Source organism: Zootoca vivipara, chromosome 3 (genome assembly GCF_965207765.1).
Source record: "Zootoca vivipara chromosome 3, rZooViv2.hap1.1, whole genome shotgun sequence".
Classification (NCBI taxonomy): Eukaryota; Metazoa; Chordata; class Lepidosauria; order Squamata; family Lacertidae; genus Zootoca; species Zootoca vivipara.
The window spans coordinates 54,334,587-54,353,230 of NC_142586.1; the positions used below are offsets into that span (position 1 = coordinate 54,334,587).

An 18,644-nucleotide genomic window follows, 5' to 3' on the forward strand; every position below is an offset into this window, starting at 1 on the left:
ACTATGAATTCTAGCAAAATATATTTCAGTCACATATATTCAGGTTCAGTTGTGGAAAAGAAATCCCAAACATTTAATCAGTTCCATGTTTATCCCTATTCCTAGAAGCTCAGGCCATGCAGTTTCATCTTCACAACAACCTTGGTCAAATAATTTGTCCACTACAGCAGTGTTTCCCAACCTGGTGTCTCCAGCTGTTTTCAGACTACAATTCTCATCATCCCTGACTACTGGTCTTGCTAGCTAGGGATGATGGAAGTTGTAGTCCAAAAACAGCTGGGGTCCCAAGGTTGGGAAACACTGCACTACAGCACAATCTTTGAGTTGTTAAAAAGGCACAAGTTTTCTGTTTGTCTGCATTGCTTGTTCATACCGTATTGGCATCCGTGCAAAACTCTTCATTTTGTTTGTTTATTAAATTTATACCTTGTCCTTTCTCCCAAAGGAGCCCAGAGCAACATTTACATAATTATATGGTTAAATATTTCTTATTTAATCTTGAAGCAAAGTTTCTTGTGTTAAACAAATTTGTCTAGATCAGATACATACTTTATTACTGCCATTAATTTTTGTAGACAGTTACTTTAAATTCACATAAATCAAAGGATTTGTAGGGTGAGTTAAAGATTTGTGTCATCAACAGGATAAAAAAAATAATACAAATTATGTAGTTCAGGCTCAGATATTAACTTGCAACATCTGCCTGTAAGATGAATCGTGAGAATCTTTGATTCAGAGGCATACACACATTCAGGATTTTTAAAAAAAAAATGTGTGGGGGAGATGTAGCTCTACCAAAGCAATTTTGGAGGGATATGTTGGATAAAATTCAGGAAATAATGTGATATGATATTCCTTTAGATCTAAAGCAGAGGATCCTTAAAAGGAAATAGAGTTTTATTTTATTTTAGAATTATTGTTTAATTTACTTGCCATCGAATGAGTTTCTTTTGCAGTGGGAATTTATTGAAAAAAACACACATACAAATCCCTGTACTGTAATTTCAAAATGACTTTATGACCATCTTCCAGGCAGCCATGAAACATGTACCAGTATGGTAAATATGCAGAGATCTGATGAGTGTATATTACAACATAAAATCACAACACCTGTTTTATTATGACACAGAACAACAATTTTCAGAACGCATTAGCTCATGAAGGACAAGAAGCAGTGGACAACAATAAAAGAATGACATGTATCTTAATGCACACTTGGGGAACCTGCAACCTCATTTTGTGCAGCCACTGAGCCCTATCAGAGCTCCTTTCCTCCTCGTTCATTTCCTTGTTTTTCTTGACTTTTTAAGTGTCCCCCTGTCCTTCTTTCTGTGTAGTTTTGGAACAACTGGTTCAGACAGTTGATAAAAACTAACGACCCTTTTCCCGTTTATTTCTTCCCGGTAGTATTTATGTATTTGATTTATAAAAACAATTAAAGCATTGTTACATTAAAGCAAATCAAAACATGCAGAAAGAAATCACATGTAGCTTGAAGAACATAATCCCTACTAACCGAAATAACTCTTCTGGACAGTGGCTCCTATGTTCCCAATAAATGTGTGGCTCCTATACTAAATGTACCAAAAAGCATAGAGTTAGAAAGCTAGTGGATTATACCGGTTAGACAGCAACCCTGCCTAGGTAAAACATCACTCCCTAAAACTGCTATGTGCCCTGATTTTTGTGGTGGTAGTGGTGAAGTTGGGGGAAAATTTTGGCAGGAAAACAATATGAAGGGAGATCCTGATCCAGACTGGGGCATTTTGTAAATAATTTGTTTTGTTTTTTTAAATCATCTTTGGGGAGACAAATTTGCCCTGTTTGTAGTCTGAGCTTCACTGATCCTGCAGCTACACACTACACTATGGAAGGAAGGAATGGGAGATGTTCTTTGAGGCAAGAGAACTACTGGTTCTACTACGTTGTTTGCATGTGGTGGCAGTGAGAATGTGTCCCGTCCCTAGATGACGTGTGTGTGTGTGTGTGTGTGTGAGAGAGAGAGAGAGAGAGAGAGAGAGAGAGAGAGAGAAAGAGAGAGAGAGAGAGAATATGAGTATACATATGAGATGAGTAAGAAGGTACCATTAGGAGTCGTTTCTGTTTTCCCCACAAAAGCCTAAAGTTGACCCTATTGCTATCTCAATCATTCAGTTATTTTCTTTGTAAGACACACACACACACACACACACACACACACACACACACTTTATAGGGCTGCTTAAAAAAATTCAAAGAACCTTAATATTTAATTTCATTTATATAAATGTTTTTTTATATTCCTCTGACTGGAAACTGAGGGTGGCTAATGATATAAAGGTGTGTGATAATCATAAACTTTTACATTAAAAAACTAACAGTCAATAGGTTCAGACTTGCTGTTTTAGCCTAAACTGCCAGAAGCGGCTTAGCTGTTCCCAAATAATGGGAGGGACAAGCTTTGTCTAGGTATACCTGGGAAAGTGTTAATTGTTACAGGATATGAATCAAGCGCTTGAAAGCAAAAGGCAGGATAAAAGCCATTCAAGTTGCCACAGGTAGGCAGGTATCCATCTCGCTGCTAATTTCCTGACAGCGGGGCACTAAGACGTGTTGGTGTCCTTCCTTTCCTCTGACTTAGAGCAGAAAATTAAACTGATTTGGATGATATAAAACTATAAGATAAGAGCCATAAACATTAGTTTAAAATAAGTAAAATCTATAGTAGGCTATCCGTTTATCTAGGGTGTGTGCTCCTCTGATGTTTCCAAAAAATGGGAGTGGCTAACTTTGGGCATACCCGGAAAAGTGTTAATTGTTACAGGGAATTAATCAAGCAGTGGAAACTGTGAAAGGCAGCAATGCATGACGTATTGGTTGGACCATTCAAATTGCCGCATGCAAAGGATATAGAGACTAGCAGTGAGAGCACACAGATGTTTACCATGTGACTACTTTCTGAGCTCCGTGCTGAAGTTGGTTACCAATTTCAAGTTCTTCCTTGAGTTGAAAATTCACAACTCAGTCAGAAAGCATAAAAAGGAACAAAGGTTTATATATCCCTGAACTCCAAAATAAGCTTGGCCTACCACATACAATATGTTTCAATTATTTTAATGTATATGACCTTGATATTGTTATGAGTTGGCGGTTTATATTCTTGTAAGTATCACACCTCTATGACTAGGAGACTACCTCTTTTGAGATGCACAGGAATGTTCTAAATCACTGCAATACTCATAAATGAGGTAATGGAAAATTTGGGCTACTTCAAATTGTGACCCAAGACAGGGAGCCTAAATAATCACATTATATATACTGATTTAATATCAATTGCACAGTGGTAAGTTTAAAGAAAGACAGGTTTAACCTGTTTTAATTTGTTTCAATTGGATTTGATTTGATTCATCTTAAATCAGTTTAGAACTTTAAAACCATTTTTTTTAAAAAAAAATTGCAAGTGACATAGGGATGTGTTCAGCATAGCACTAAGTGGAACAGTCTGTCAGGGGAAGGATTCTTCCTTGCACAATAGAACATTTGCCCCCTCTCCTCCCCCATGAAATCTATTCTGAGGATTCCCCCTACCCCTTCAGAACAGATTTGGGGATAGTGCAGAAAACATGTGGGAGGAAGAGAGGGAAGAAATTCCATCATGCTAGCAGTAATCAGTGCACTAGCGGAACTATTTAGTTGAATGCCACCCACTTTTCTCAGGTTGTGGGTGCATATAACCTGGGGTGGCATGGTAGAGGAAGGCTTGACTGCATATTAAGACCAAACAGAGAACTCAGTTGAAACAATTATTTGCCATCACACAGAAGACAGGATCCTAGATATGTGGGTGTACAATCTGGAGTGGTCTGAAGGTTATTTTGGGAAGAGTCCCTTATTCTTTTCTACGTATTCTGGCCATTATTAGCATTGGTCCCTTGATAGACATATAGTTTCCTGAACCCAGTTGACCAATAGGAGCTGGTATTGAGCACTGTGGTCTAAACCACTGAGCCTCTTGGGCCTGCTGATAGAAGGTCGTCAGTTTGAATCCCCATGACGGGGTGGGCTCCTGTTGCTCAGTCCCAGCTCCTGCGAACCTTAGCAGTTCGAAAGCATGCCAAAAAAGTGCAAGTAGATAAATAGGTACCGCTCCGGTGGGAAGGTAGACCACATTTCTGTGCACTGCTCTGGTTTCGGTGTTCCGTTGTGCCAGAAGTGGCTTAGTTATGCTGGCCATATGACCCGGGAAAACTGTCTGCAGACAAACGCCGGCTCCCTCGGCCTGTAAAGAGAGATGAGCGCCGCAACCCCAGAGTTGGCTGCGACTGGTCTTAACTGTCAGGGGTCCTTTACCTTTTTAAAATGTTTTTATGACAGCCTTACTCAAGAGAGCAGAGTTCCTTGAGATGGCTGGAGATAAGTGAAATCAAGAAAGGACACTGCAGCTATTAGGAAGTGATGTCCCTTATCAGTGATCAGTGCTGATCAATGCTGATCAGTGGATGTTTGATCAATTGGGTTTAGAGAAAAAGTCCATTGAGAGGTGATAGTGTACGAGAGAATCCCGAGATTCCTGCAATTTTTGGGGAATAGGCAAGAGAGCCTGCTCTTGTGAAATCTTGGAAGCACTGTAAATTTATGTTTAGGTAGTGGATGGCAATAAAAGTAAAAGGCTTTTTTGCTTGCTGTAAAACCTAATCTGAAAATGGACTGCTGCTGCCAACTGACTCCTACCCTATTTACAAGAAACTCTTGTCTGTGTTGAATCTGTTGCCAGGCTGCCGTTGGGCTCGTTCTAGAGAAAACGAAAGTAAGTTTGGTATATAAGGCAGTTTAGAAAGCAGCCTGTTTCAGAGTTAGCTGTAGAGACAGGAGCTTCACTTGTGGTGAGAAATCAGAATTGACAGCAAGGCAAGGAAAAATGAAAATCATAAGAGACAGACGAAAGGAAACGGCTGTGAATTTTCAAATAATATTCTGTGCCAAGCCTGACCAGGAGCCCTTCGTGAAGGTAGGTTAAAATGAAAGTTGTCGTCTTTTAGTTCTTTTGCTTGCCAATTGTCAACATAGAACATAGCACATTCAGAATGGGAGTGCTGTCTCCTGGTTAATAAAATTGTTCATCATAGATCATATTGAAATGTAGTTGTAATTAAGATACGTTGCATATCATTTTTGATATGCATGACAAATGCAGTGCTTCACATGGTGTGAGATCATGTTGTTGCCCTTGTTATAGAATGGATTTCTGTTGAAATTGTGATTTTCCACCTTGGCTCTTGATAATCTTGGTACATACGCCTACTCTGAAGTACGTACTGTTGAGTTGCACTTATTCTCTGTGTATAGGATTATGGCATTAAAAGGGTTGTAAAAGGAGTTCCTGCTGTTGCTGTTTGTTTTTAATCCTGTCCTTCAATGTGTCTGCAACTGCCTCTTCACATGCAAATAAAATACATATTTTGCATCTCAATTGCAGGTGCACATGGTCAACATTTTGTTCCCAACTTGGGAAACACACTAGCTCTTCTATCTTCTGTTTTTCTATTCATTGTTTTTATCTTGTTTTCATTATTGTACCTTGAGATTTTAATTAATCAGTTCGAGTATTTCCGTAAGCTGCCCCTGAGCACTTCCTTCCTGGACTTGAAAAAGGCAGACACACTCCTCTGAAGGACAAGTAGCATATATGAAGTGTTAAATCACATTAAGTTGTTTATTACCATAGGTTTTATTCGGATTGGGGTATGTGTTCTGCAGTTGTTTTAAGTTAATGTTTAATTTTTTTATGACAAAACTACCTTAAGCAGGCTTTTATTCTGAAACATGGCAAAAAAATTAATGAAATAAAATAAAGAAAAGTATATTACTGTACAGGTTTCCATCAGACAAAAAGCAATCTAAATAGTAAATCCTTTAAAAACATTTCCCTCATTTTTACCATGGTAGTAGAAGTTGGAGGATCACAGCATAGGATAGCTGTAATGGAAAACATTTCAAATAAGATGACCTAATTTGACCATAAGCCAATAAATGTCCATGTTTATTTTACACTGTCTTCTTCCTTTGACAGTCAAATATAATGTAGCAAACAAATTAGGATCAATATATATGGATGTCCATTACCATAAAACAACCCCTTTAGCTATTAGATTACTCATATCTGATGTGATTCTATGAGAGGTCATGTGGTTGGAATAATGTGGTGGTATAGATAAAAACCAGAGAGCAAACTCCACCACATTATAATATCATCCTCTCTAAGAACTCTCTGCCCGTTACAGAACAGTTCCTTAGCATACATGTTAAATAAGGCCACTTCTTCCATCGCTGAATGAATCTTACAGGTTAGGATCAAAAGAGTCCTCTAGGCTTAGTTATAAGGCCAGTCAGTTGCCATCCAATTCACAATATCTGACCATTGTTGGCTAGATAACCTGGAAGAAAGGAGTCCCCTTGTACAGATCACAGCAAACGCAAGAGAATTGTTCCTTGGTTTGTGAGCCCTTCAGGGTTCCTGGATTGGGGGGCATAGGGTTGTATTCAATATAGGGATAAATCACTTGTTCCATCAGCACAAGGATTTCTCCTTGCGCAACAGAATGTTCTCCCCCTCTCCTCCCCCTCTGCAAGGTTCCCTGAATGCTGTGGAACCTTTTTGAGAAATCACATTCCCCTAGCACTATTAGTGGAATACCAGCCACACATTCTTATTTTAGGCCTCCCATTTTGTCCTCCTATTTTAAAAACTAAGGGCACAATCCCAGCCAAAGGTAAGTATTTTAATTCTTACAAATTTTAGTGAGAGAGATTTAGTTTGTGGTACTGTTTACAAACTCAGTTGCTCCAAAGAAAGGGGGGGGGATAGCTGATGCTAAAAGCAGCCCTTTACTGTGTTTCCTTCACAATTTAGTTTGACTGATTTTCACCCGTGACTAGGTAAACCTGTTCTGAATGAGATAGAGCTATGCCATTGTTACCTGGGCATTAGTTTGCTCTTTTATAGAACCTTTTTTTTCCACACACTGTGTACTGCATCAGTCAAATAAGTAAATTTCAAAATGCACATAGTACCCCCACAAAGGTATGACTAGATGGTTCTTCTGCTTCCCTAGCCTTCCTTGTGCTGGGTCACTTTCTCTCTTATAAAAACATTGAGTACCACTGATCTAGCATTATAGAATAAAAACTACGGTATTGTCAGATTATTTTTTTAAGTCTTTCTCTTTTTTAACCCTTTTTAGATTATTACTGTAGAAGAGGCAAAACGGCGAAAGAGCATTTGCAGCTATTGTGAAGAAGATGATCGATGCAGTGAAGAAGATGAAGATGCTTTGCCTGTCTTAAAAAACCAGAGTGTGCTCTTAGAAAATATGCATATAGAACAGGTAAAGTTTATAAAGGGGAGAATGTGTGTGTGTATGTATGTATGTATATATGTAAAGGGACCCCTGACCATTAGGTCCAGTCGTGACCGACTCTGGGGTTGCGGCGCTCATCTCGCGTTATTGGCCGAGGGAGCCGGTGTACAGCTTCCAGGTCATGTGGCCAGCATGACAAAGCCGCTTCTGGCGAACCGCCATTTACCTTCCCGCTGTAGCGGTACCTATTTATCTACTTGCACTTTGAGGTGCTTTCAAACTGCTAGGTTGGCAGGAGATTATATTGTTGTTGTTGTTGTTTAGTCGTTTAGTTGTGTCCGACTCTTCGTGACCCCATGGACCATAGCACGCCAGGCACTCCTGTCTTGCACTGCCTCCCGCAGTTTGGTCAAACTCATGTTCGTAGCTTCGAGATATATATATAATCAATGCATAGTAATTTTTGGCGCTTTATAAATGGCAATCAGTGAGCCCCGTCCTATGGAGCTTGTTCATGGACCTCATTGTACAGAGGTACAGCTCTGATTATGGGTTGCATACAGGACGGAATGAAATTTCTAGTGCCACATCAGTTGCATTTTACACTAACTACAATGCTTTCTTTTATCTTCTAGCTCGCCCAGTGCCTGCCAGCAAGGGTTCAGGGATATCCCTGGAGGCTAGTCTACAGCACACAAGAACATGGAACCAGCTTGAAAACACTGTATCGTAAATCGGCATCTCTGGATAGCCCTGTACTGCTTGTCATCAAAGACATGGACAATCAGGTTAGGCACCACAACATATCCTGTTTAATTGTGTTTTGTTTTCCCTCTTGTTTCCAAGTATTTCAGTAGGAGTGTAGCTTAAAATAAATCTTCTGTTAACAAAAAGCGCAATTGATCTCTGTCTTGTGGTTTGAAGTTATTTGAGTGTTTCATGGTGCGAAAAGTACTTCTGCTGCATGTTCATTTTTAGATTGCCTTGGCATAAAAAAGCAAAAGTTTATTGATGCCATTGTTCTTCTGTCTTAAAATGTTTGAGATCTAATTATGTCTGCCTACTTGTGCCCCACTTTTCAATGGGACTTCTGGTTTCTTATCCTCCAGCCTGCACCCCAAAAATTGCTCTGGAAAGTTCTCCAGCTCTCAAGAGCAAATTTGGGGCATGCAGGGGCTGGAATGGAAACTCTGTTGCCCTAGTGGACATCTGCTCATGCTACATTGGATTTTGCCAGGGGTTTAGGTGGAGGAGCAACTTAGAATACTGGTAACTTTTGCCCAAGAAGAGAAATGCAATCTGTGTATTGAAAACTGACTATAAGATAGGTGCGAGAGGACTGATAGAACCTCTCTGTGCCTTTTGCGTGCTGGAGATGTTTGGGCTTTCAACTCCTGATAATTCAGCAGAATTAAGGCATCTTATGTCTTCTTATCCATTTCTGAACCGCAGTCATATTTCTTTACGAATATTTATAAACTACCAACTCATTACAAACCATTGTGCACGCAATGAAATCATTAAAACATATTATAAAAATTTTAAAATCATAAAATACAGAAGAAATGACCAATGCTTAAGGGATATGAAAAATTTCATCAATGTATGTTTTTCATAGGTTGGTTAAGTAAGTGAAAACAACAGTAACCTTGTTTGAAATGTTTTTGAATGTTTATGCCTTTAAATGTGGAAGTATCTTCCAATAGAATTGTAATTTTGTTTCGGCAGGTTTTTGGGGCTTATGCAACACATCCTTTCCACTTCAGTGATCACTATTATGGCACTGGAGAAACTTTCCTATACACATTTGATCCTCTTTTCAAGGTAAGGTGCACTGAGGATAGTCCTAACACTTTACTTACACCATATGCTTGTTTATGTGAAATGATGCTGAGACTTGTATTAAAGCTTGAAGGTGTATTTCTGAATACATTATTAAGCATGCCAATGAAAGGGCTTAAATATAATGATGCTCTTGTATTGGCACAGCTGAACAAGCTTCAGCTTTGTTGGTGTCTGGATGTGAGCAGATCCTATGTAAGTTATGGGCATCTTGAAGGAAGAACCGCATAAAATAAATAGGAAAGGTTGCATTGTCTGACAGAGACCACATTTTTTTAACATGGCTGTTTAGGCGGAAATTGTACAAATCTTCTGTGGGTTGTATGGAATGTAAAAGAGGACATACAAGACTGTAGGAGCTACAGTGACTTGTCAATACTGAGAATAGCTGACTTAAATTTTTGTAATAGGAAAACAGAAAAATGAGGAAGGCAAAAGCAGCCACATTGTAACATTGCAAAATATTCTGCTTTTAATAAGATTCACACCTAGGAGCATAAATTGACACACAAATAGAGAGGATCAAAAACAACCCAAGAAAAAAGAAGACAATATCAGAATCACCATAGGGAATGATTAATGCAGGCACCCCCAAACTCGGCCCTCCAGATGTTTTGGGACTACAGTTCCCATCATCCTTGACCACTGGTCTTGTTAGGTAGGGATGATGGGAGTTGTAGTCCTAAAACATCTGGAGGGCCAAGTTTGGGGATGCCTGGTTTAATGCTTCTTGTTAAAACATGCTTGGGACTTTTTTTTTTTACTTAAGACCAGGGCTTTTCTTCCAGCCGGAGCTCACCGGAACTTAGTTCTGGCACCTCTCAGGGAGGGGGGGGGCATTGTAAGGGAAAGTTGAATGCTTCTCAAGGAATGAAAATGTTTCTACCTAAAAAGTATTGAGCAGGGCTTTTTTTTTCTAGAAAAAGAGGTGCCAGAACTCACCATGAGTGCCTCCCTTGTTCTCTTATTTGATCAGGAGCAGGCCCTTATTTCATCAAAGGCAAAGATAGTGGATTTTTGACACAAACCATGCAACTCTCTCTTGCACTTCTTCCCTCTAACAAGTACTTACTGTCATTCTGCCACAGCTGCAAGCAACTGTGTTGAATAACTATGATATTATACTCTTCTCCCTTAGGTCTTTAAGTGGAGTGGAGAAAACACCTACTTTATCAATGGAGATGTAACTTCCTTAGAACTTGGTGGTGGAGAGTAAGTTGAATAAGTTTCTTTATTAATCATATTGTGGAAAACCCTCTGTGGGCAACCTCTTCCTTTGCTGAAAGGGCAAAAACTGCAATTTGGTTTGAGAGTGGGTTAATCTCTTCAACCATCAGAACTTGACGTGAACAAAATCTCTGAATGTGTGCATGGCTCTTGCGCATATAGCTACACTGGCTTGTGGGCAAAGGAATATAGGAAGCTGCCTTATGCATAGTTAAGGCACTTGGTTCATCTGGTTCAGTATTGTCTGCACAGATTGGCAGCAGCTCTCCAGGGTTTCAGATGGGTTTCTCCCAGCTTCACCTAGAGATGCTGGGGGTTGAACCCAGAACTTTCTGCATGCAAAGCACTGAATGGCAGCCTTTAATTATTTATTTCAGTTATCGGTAAATAATCCAGGACAGTAAATAAAAGAACCACATGAATTTTTGCCCCAATCCATTGAGGTCAGAAGAACCATGCACACAACAAGTGCAGAAGCCTATATTCAGGTTCCATATATCTGGGGAAAGGCCATGTTGACATGTTCCTTTTTTTAAAAAAAAAAAAAGCAACAACAACAATCCTCTCCTGTCTGCTTCGGGACAAAAAACAACAGACAGGATTCAACCAAAGGTTTTTAAGTCCTGTTGACTTCATGGGAAGAAGGCTGAGCAAATGTTTTAACCCTCCAGCTAAAAGAAACAGAAAGTTAAAATGGGCAACTTGTTGTGTTGTCATTTTGAATAAATAAAAGCTGAATAAATAAATGTTTTCAGCCACGTTTCTTCTCTTTCCAGTGGCAGGTTTGGTTTATGGCTAGATGCTGATTTATATCATGGTCGGAGCAATTGCTGCAGCACATTCAATAATGATATCTTATCCAAAAAAGAAGACTTTGTCATACAAGATGTGGAAGTATGGACATTTGAGTGATGTACATGCTGCCTTAAAAGTTTACTGAGCACTCAATGGATGTTGAATATTGGAATGTAGACTGCCTCACAATAGAACATGCTTCTCCTGCCCGTGAAATCTGGTCACAGCCTGGCTGCACAAGAAGATTTTAGGTCAAAAAGTGGAAAAACCTAATTGCATTTTAAAAAATGATCTCGTATTTCTGCCCTGCCAGTGATCTTACAGCATGGATGCAAGATGTTTATGGAAGGCATTTGCGATCTACAAGTTTGTTTAAAGCAGTCTCAATATTTTTTGTAACTGTGAAAGAATACTGGTGGAAAAACATAGACCTGTATAGTACATTCCATGTGTATTTTTATTCTGCTTACATGAAAACCAAAAAGAAGTAAAAGTTGGGTTAGCAAATTCTACAGCGTATAGTGATGGTTTCCATGAGAAAGGGGGTTAGTCTTTCAAATCAGTATACAGCACTTAAAGGGGGCATTTTTAAAGGAACGTATTTATTGTTTGTATAGTACATTTTTATGAAATGTAATAGGCATGTTTTTTTCTTTTAACATTTTAATTTCAAAATTTGCTCGGAAGATTTATTGACTGAAGTAAATGTCTTAAGCGGTGGTGATGAATCATTTCATTTCTTAGGTATTTTTATACTTTGCTGGGTTTTTTTAAATAATTTTTGTAAAAGACTTCGTTGTTGCTTTGTTCTTATTATTTTAGGAATCTTGTTTTTGGGCAGAACACATTACTTTGGATTGTTGGAAAGCGGTGCATTGTCAGTTTCCATTATCAAACACAGCTGTCTGGTTGCGTGCTGGAGACAGATCCTCTTTTTAACAGGCTTAACAATGAATAGCTTTTGAAACAGTGGCATTTTTATGGGGCAAAAAACAGATTCTTAAACTGTGCCCTATAAATTATTTGAAACTCTTTGTTAGAGAAAACTATTAGTGCCATGCCAGAGTAACTTTGCCCTTCTTCTTTTTTCTTGGAAAATGTTCTCTTTCTTGAATAAGAGTTGAACCCTGTGGTTGCATTCTGCTTTTTAAGCAGTCACTTCTCTTTCTGCTTATTTTATTTTTTTATGACGTAATGAAGCAGTACTTGAGAGCACTGCGTCCAAATTCAGTAAGAAAGACGTAAGTGCTGCAGGTTAATTGAAACCAGAAACCATTTTCGGTTATTTGCCACTTCTAAAAAATATTTTGTTAGGAAGAGGAAGATATGAAAAGACAGTGCTATCCCTTTCTGAAATGCTGATGTTCTCCTAACTTTTGGGAGCCCTTGATAAGCAAATAAAGTCAACATGAGAGAAGTTCAGTAGAACTTCCTATGCTCCTGAAAAAGTATCGGTCAGTACACTATGCTTCTCAGCCTTCTTTAAGATGCCTTCACAAGGCCACCTGTGTCAACCTAGGCTGAAACCTTACATATTATCCAGGTCTTCCCCTGTTCATGATGACATTGCTTCCAAATGACTTGGAAATAACTGGGACCATCCAGTCTTGTGCTATATGGCCTGGTCAACCAGATCCAGATCACAAAGAGTACCAATAATTTCATTCACATATATATTGCTTCTGTGTAGGAAACTCCGTACACAGTGACATGGGGCAGACACACACGTCTGCTTTGGAGTGAGTAGTGCTGCACACTAACAACTTGGGCTTGCTGCAGTAATAGCCTTCGTGTACAAAACCGCTTTAGGGCATTTTGTTAACACCTGCAGCCTACACTTCTTCTTACCATCAGTTCTACTCTGACAGATTTTCACCATTACATATTAGCATAATACTTTGGAGACATTCCAGGGAACCTTAAAAGACAGTTTTAACAAGGATGAGACACTTGTAGGTTGTAAGCAAAAGGTTTGTTTTTTTTAAAAAAAAATAATGGACGTATTTCACTACTGTTATACACAGTTCATTTCATTATATTATATTGTACTTGTCAGAGCATATCTAAAGTTTGTGTTCTATATTCGAAACAGTGTTGTCCTCTCAAGATTCTGTGACCCTTCAGAAAACTATGGATATTTAATATATGTAATGCAGTGCTATTGCAACATTTTCAATAAAGGAATTTATGCATTCATATGTTTGACATGAAATTTCTCTCCCCACCCCTGACTTAATAGTCAAAGGTGACAGAGCTGGGAGCACTAAAGGCTAGCTTGGCATATTTGATCTATAATACTTCAGAGGGATAATTCTTGACGTTTCCACTCAAACTTCTAAATGTTGGGTTTTCCTAGAAATTTCCTTTATCAAACTGCTAGTGACACAGTGGGCATTTGCTACATCTGGAACAAGAAGGCACTAGTTCTGGAATTTGGTAATGTGTAATAAATAGGCGAGAGTGTAGCTGGTACAAATGACAAAGGGATTACACATTCCTCACACTGAACTCTGAACCACTTCGAAACTCTGTTCGGAAAAAATATTGTAGCTTGGATGCTGTGTGTCCAAGTGGCAGTGCTCCATATCACATCCAACCCATCTGCATATATGATCATTTTCACCTTGCCCCTGTGTGTCTGCCCTACTCACTAGTGGGGATGCTTAATGAATCAAAAGCCATTGGAAATGAAGGAATCCTGTGTACACATAGGATTCGTAGTCAACATCTTGCAAGGTAAGCAGCCCTTGCACATTGTGCAGTGCAGTCCTAAAGGTAAAGGTAAAGGGACCCCTGACCATTAGGTCCAGTCATGACCGACTCTGGGGTTGCGGCGCTCATCTCGCATTATTGGCCGAGGGAGCCGGCATATAGCTTCCAGGTCATGTGGCCAGCATGACAAAGCCGCTTCTGGCGAACCAGAGCAGCACACGGAAACGCCATTTACCTTCCCGCTGCAGCGGTCCCTATTTATCTACTTGCACTTTGACGTGCTTTCGAATTGCTAGGTTGGCAGGAGCTGGGATTGAGCAACGGGAGCTCACCCCATCGCAGGGATTCGAACTGCCGACCTTCTGATCAGCAAGCCCTAGGCTCTGTGGTTTAACCCACAGCGCCACCTGTGCAGTCCTATGACCCATATATTCAGAAACGAATTCAACTGAGTTTAATGGGATTTATTTCCAAGTAGGCAGGTGTACTGGGGTCTTAATCACCTTTTCCACTCATAGCAATTTTGGTTTAATTTTGGTGAAGAAAGAGAACCCTTGGCGGCAGGGCAGGATAGAAATACAACAGTAAGCAAAGATGTTGTGACGTGGGGTTTGTGATTTCAGCTCTCTTGACAAAACATGCTGGAGACAGTTCTCTAGTAACAGCTCTTTATTAAAGTGAACAAGACTGAAGACTGAGGAGAGGAAAGCTACATTTATAGGGACAGGGGACTAGCTAGGAAGGGATACATTTTGGAGGGAACAATATCAAGCAATCACAGTGCTGCCTTTTGGAGGAAACCAATAAGACAGAGGATCCAAATACAGCAGCTTAAATGAACCAATAGTAGCTGTACCCTCTGGAACCAAAAGGCAGTTACTTTATCCTAATGCAAATACAGACAATAATAATACAGATATAAAATCCTTTGACTCAATACACAACACCCCTCCCCCCCTAGTGAGCACAGCAGACGTAATCCCTCAGGTACTGTGGGGTCCTACAACTTCTACCTGATCTCCTGACAACAGGTGTTGCAGGTTCTGGATTGGGTGTTACCTGTGGTGGAGGGGCTGCTATAGGGGTTTCATCAGGAACAGATGGAGTCCCAGACATCTCAGGGTCCCCGACCTGTACCTCGTCATCATGAGGACTAGCAGACCCTGGTTCATTTGCTGAAGCCCCTGGTGACTGTACCTCTGGACCATTTTCACTCTGGTCTTGCAGCTGTGCGTCATTAGCCAGGGATGAATTATCTGACTCCTCCCTGCTGAGCGCCCGGCGCCTCAGCTGATCTATATGTCTCTTCCAAACTTGCCCATTTTCCAAGGTCACATAATAGGACACAGGTCCACTAGCCCGGGTGATCACACCGGCCACCCACCGCGGACCTCGTGAATAGTTCCTCACCCAGACCAGATCTTCAGGGGCGAGATACCTTGTTGTGTCAGTCTCAGCCTGGGGGGTTGCTCTTGAATTACGGTTTGGCATTTTATCTGGGTGGACATAATCCAGCACCGTTACCAGTCTTCTACCTAAGAGCAGCTCGGCTGGCGACTTGCCCGTCGCAGTACACGGCGTTGCATGCTGCAAAAATAACATTCGCGCAATGCGAGCCGACCAGTTACCCTCTATTAAGCGCGCAATGGATTCTTTGGCTGTTCTTACCATGCGCTCAGCCTGCCCATTGGAGGATGGGTGAAAGGGCGCGGATGTGACCCCTCTTATAAAGTTATCAGCCAAGAATGCCCTGAATTCTTGGGATACAAAAGCTGCCCCATTATCTGATACAATGGTCTCAGGTAACCCGTGGGTAGCAAACAGCTGCCTCAACACCTTGATTACGGCAGCTGATGCCATGCTAGGGACCATCGCCACTTCTAACCATTTGGAATATGCATCAACGATAACCAAAAAGACCTTCCCTTGGAATGGCCCAGCAAAATCTATGTGCAGCCGGCTCCAGGGAGTCCTGGACTGCTCCCACCAGTGGACTGGTGCTCTGGCCACTTCTGGCCGCACCTCTTGGCATGCCTTGCATGTTCGTACCCATTGTTCTATGTTCTGGTCCATTCCAGGCCACCACACATAACATCGGGCTAGCGACTTCATCCTGACCATTCCCGGGTGTCCCATGTGAAGCGTCTCAAGAACCCTGTTTCTCAGTGGTGCTGGGATGATCACCCTATCTCCCCATAGGAGACAACCCTTATGCATGGACAATTCGTGCTGCCTTGTCGCATAAGGCCTGAATTTTTCTTCATGCGGACCACCTGGCCACCCCCTCCCCACCCAAGTGAGCACACGGGAGAGAACAGCATCTTTCCTAGTTTTCTCAGCTATATCCGTAGCTGTTACAGGAGCCCCCGGAAGTGTTTCTAGCATCATAATGTGCTCCGCCGGAGCAGGATCCTCATTGCTCCCGCCAGGAAGGGGCAATCGACTCAGCGCATCAGCATGGCACAACTGTTTCCCCGGCACATGGGTCAAGGTGTACTGGAACCCATTCAGGAATATTGACCAACGCAACATTCTGGGGGAGAGAATTTGTGGCGTTTGTTTGTTTGGGTTGAACAACCCTAACAGTGGTTTGTGGTCCGTTTCAATGGAGAAATGGCGACCGTACAAATAATCATAGAACCTTTTGATTCCGGACACAATAGCCAGTGCCTCTTTATCAATTTGAGCATAGTTGCGCTCTGTGGGCGACAACGTACGGGAATAGAAAGAGATGGGCTTTTCCGACCCATCTGGTTCCCTATGACTCAGCACAGCCCCCAGACCGTATTGAGAGGCATCACAGGCCAGGACCAGCGGCTTTGACTCATCATAATGAGCAAGGACGCTCCTGCTACTCAGCATTCCTCGCAAGGAGTCAAAAGCCTTCTGCTGCTCCCGCCCCCATCGCCACACATTCTTTTTCTGCAATAGTCTATGTAATGGTTCAGCTACCGAAGCTTTCTGGGGTAAGAACGAATGATAAAAGTTAATAAGTCCCAGGAATGACTGCAACTCCGTCTTGTTCTGTGGTCGTGGTGCCTCGATGATGGCCTTAATCTTAGCATCTGTGGGGTGGATGCCTGATGCATCAATTTTAAACCCCAAGAAATCCACAGTTGGCACCCCAAAACTGCATTTTTCTTTTTTCAGTTGCAACCCCACCTCCTTGAACTTGAGCAACACTGCACGGACACGCGCAACCAGTTCCTGTGGGTCTTTTCCAGCAATCAAAACATCATCAAAAAATGGCAAGACCCCCGGCAGACCTCTTAACAGGCGTTCCATGAGCCCTTGAAAAATCCCTGGGGCCACACAAACTCCGAACTGTAATCTGTTAACTCTGAACGCCCCTTTATGTGTGACAATAGTCTGTGCTTCCGCTGATTGTGGGGTTACTGGCAGCTGTTGGTAAGCTTGTGCCAGGTCAATTTTGGCGAACACCTTGCCCCCAGCCAGTTTAGCCAACAGATGTGATACGACTGGAATGGGGTATGAGTTTCCCCTGAGTGCCTTATTGATAGTACATTTGTAATCTGCACATATCCTGACTTCCCCATTTGCTTTAAGGGGTGTGACGATTGGAGTCTCCCACTTAGCAGAGTCCACGGGTGAGAGAACTCCCTGCTTGACCAATTTATCCAGCTCTGCCTCGATCTTGGGTTGCAGTGCAAATGGCACTCGCCTTGGTTTGAGTCGGATTGGAGCCACCCCGGGGTCCAACTCGAAGTCAACTGGGGGCCCTTTATAACAACCCAGTTTTCCATTAAAGAGACCAGCAAATTCCTTGCATAATACCTCACTCATCTCAGGGCAGGTTTGGATTGAATTAAGCCCTGAGATACTCAGTCCCAGGGCAGGGAACCAGTCAGTGCCCAGGAGACTGGGGCGACTGCCCTTCGCAATCACCAGTTTGAGTACAGCCTGTTTGTCCCGGAACTGTACTCTCACGGCACACATTCCCATAACATGGATGCGGCCTGCTGAGTACGACTGCAAGGTTGCCGGAAAGGGCTCCAGAGGGGGCAACTTACCCCTGGGGAAGAATGTCTTCGCGGTCTGGTCCGACACGATGGTGAATGCGGATCCGGAGTCCACCTCCATGTCGCACTGCTGACCCTCAATCTTCACCTTGACGTGTGCCTTGCCTTGCGCTGGAAACTGCACGGCCCTCCCGTTGATCTCCGTTACGTAGTGGCAGTCCTTTAGAAAACGAGTTGCTGTGGGCGGTCTGCGATGCTCCAGTCTAGGTGCTCCTGTCGCTCCCGACGCCGCCGATCTACAGACCCTGGCGATGTGACCCGTCTTTCCGCACGTCCGGCAGATAGCATCCCTGAAACGACAACTCTTCCTTTCATGGTTTCCGCCACAACCTGGGCAACTGCCTCGGCGATCTCTGTGCACTGTGCAGGCCTGATGCACCGACTCGACCCCACGGACTGGGCTCTGGCTCGGAGTAGCCTCTAGCTCGTCCATGGCATGCGCAACTTCTATCTGTGGCTTAGTGGCCTTGCGACTGGCATCAAGCTCCTCTCTTTCATAATTCTCCGTGGCGGTGGCCTCTTTCAAGGCTGAAGCAAGGGTAACCTCTTCTTTAGCCACGATGCGTCTTCTGGCTTTCTTGCTGCTCAGACCACCAATAAACCGATCCAGGAGAGTCTCTTCCAGATTTTGGAAGCCGCAGTGCTGAGCGAGCTTCCGGAGTTCAGCCAGAAATGTGGATACAGACTCCCC

At 42.1% G+C, this 18,644-nt stretch overlaps 1 protein-coding gene across 9 annotated transcripts in view; it reads left to right on the forward strand.

Moving 5' to 3' along the window:
• NCOA7 (nuclear receptor coactivator 7) overlaps positions 1 to 13,397 on the forward strand; it is a 65,650-nt gene extending 52,253 nt beyond the window's left edge. For 8 of the 9 annotated variants that reach the window (XM_035109245.3, XM_035109247.3, XM_035109246.3 and 5 more), the window contains 5 exons: positions 7,221 to 7,364; positions 7,973 to 8,125; positions 9,066 to 9,161; positions 10,318 to 10,391; positions 11,183 to 13,397. In XM_035109245.3, the coding sequence (XP_034965136.3) occupies positions 7,221 to 7,364; positions 7,973 to 8,125; positions 9,066 to 9,161; positions 10,318 to 10,391; positions 11,183 to 11,318 (603 nt within the window). In that variant the 3' untranslated portion in view covers positions 11,319 to 13,397. Of the gene's footprint in view, positions 1 to 4,790; positions 4,988 to 7,220; positions 7,365 to 7,972; positions 8,126 to 9,065; positions 9,162 to 10,317; positions 10,392 to 11,182 lie in introns of those variants that run through there. The other variant, XM_035109249.3, reaches the window with a different exon arrangement.
• The last annotated feature ends 5,247 nt before the right edge of the window (positions 13,398 to 18,644 follow it).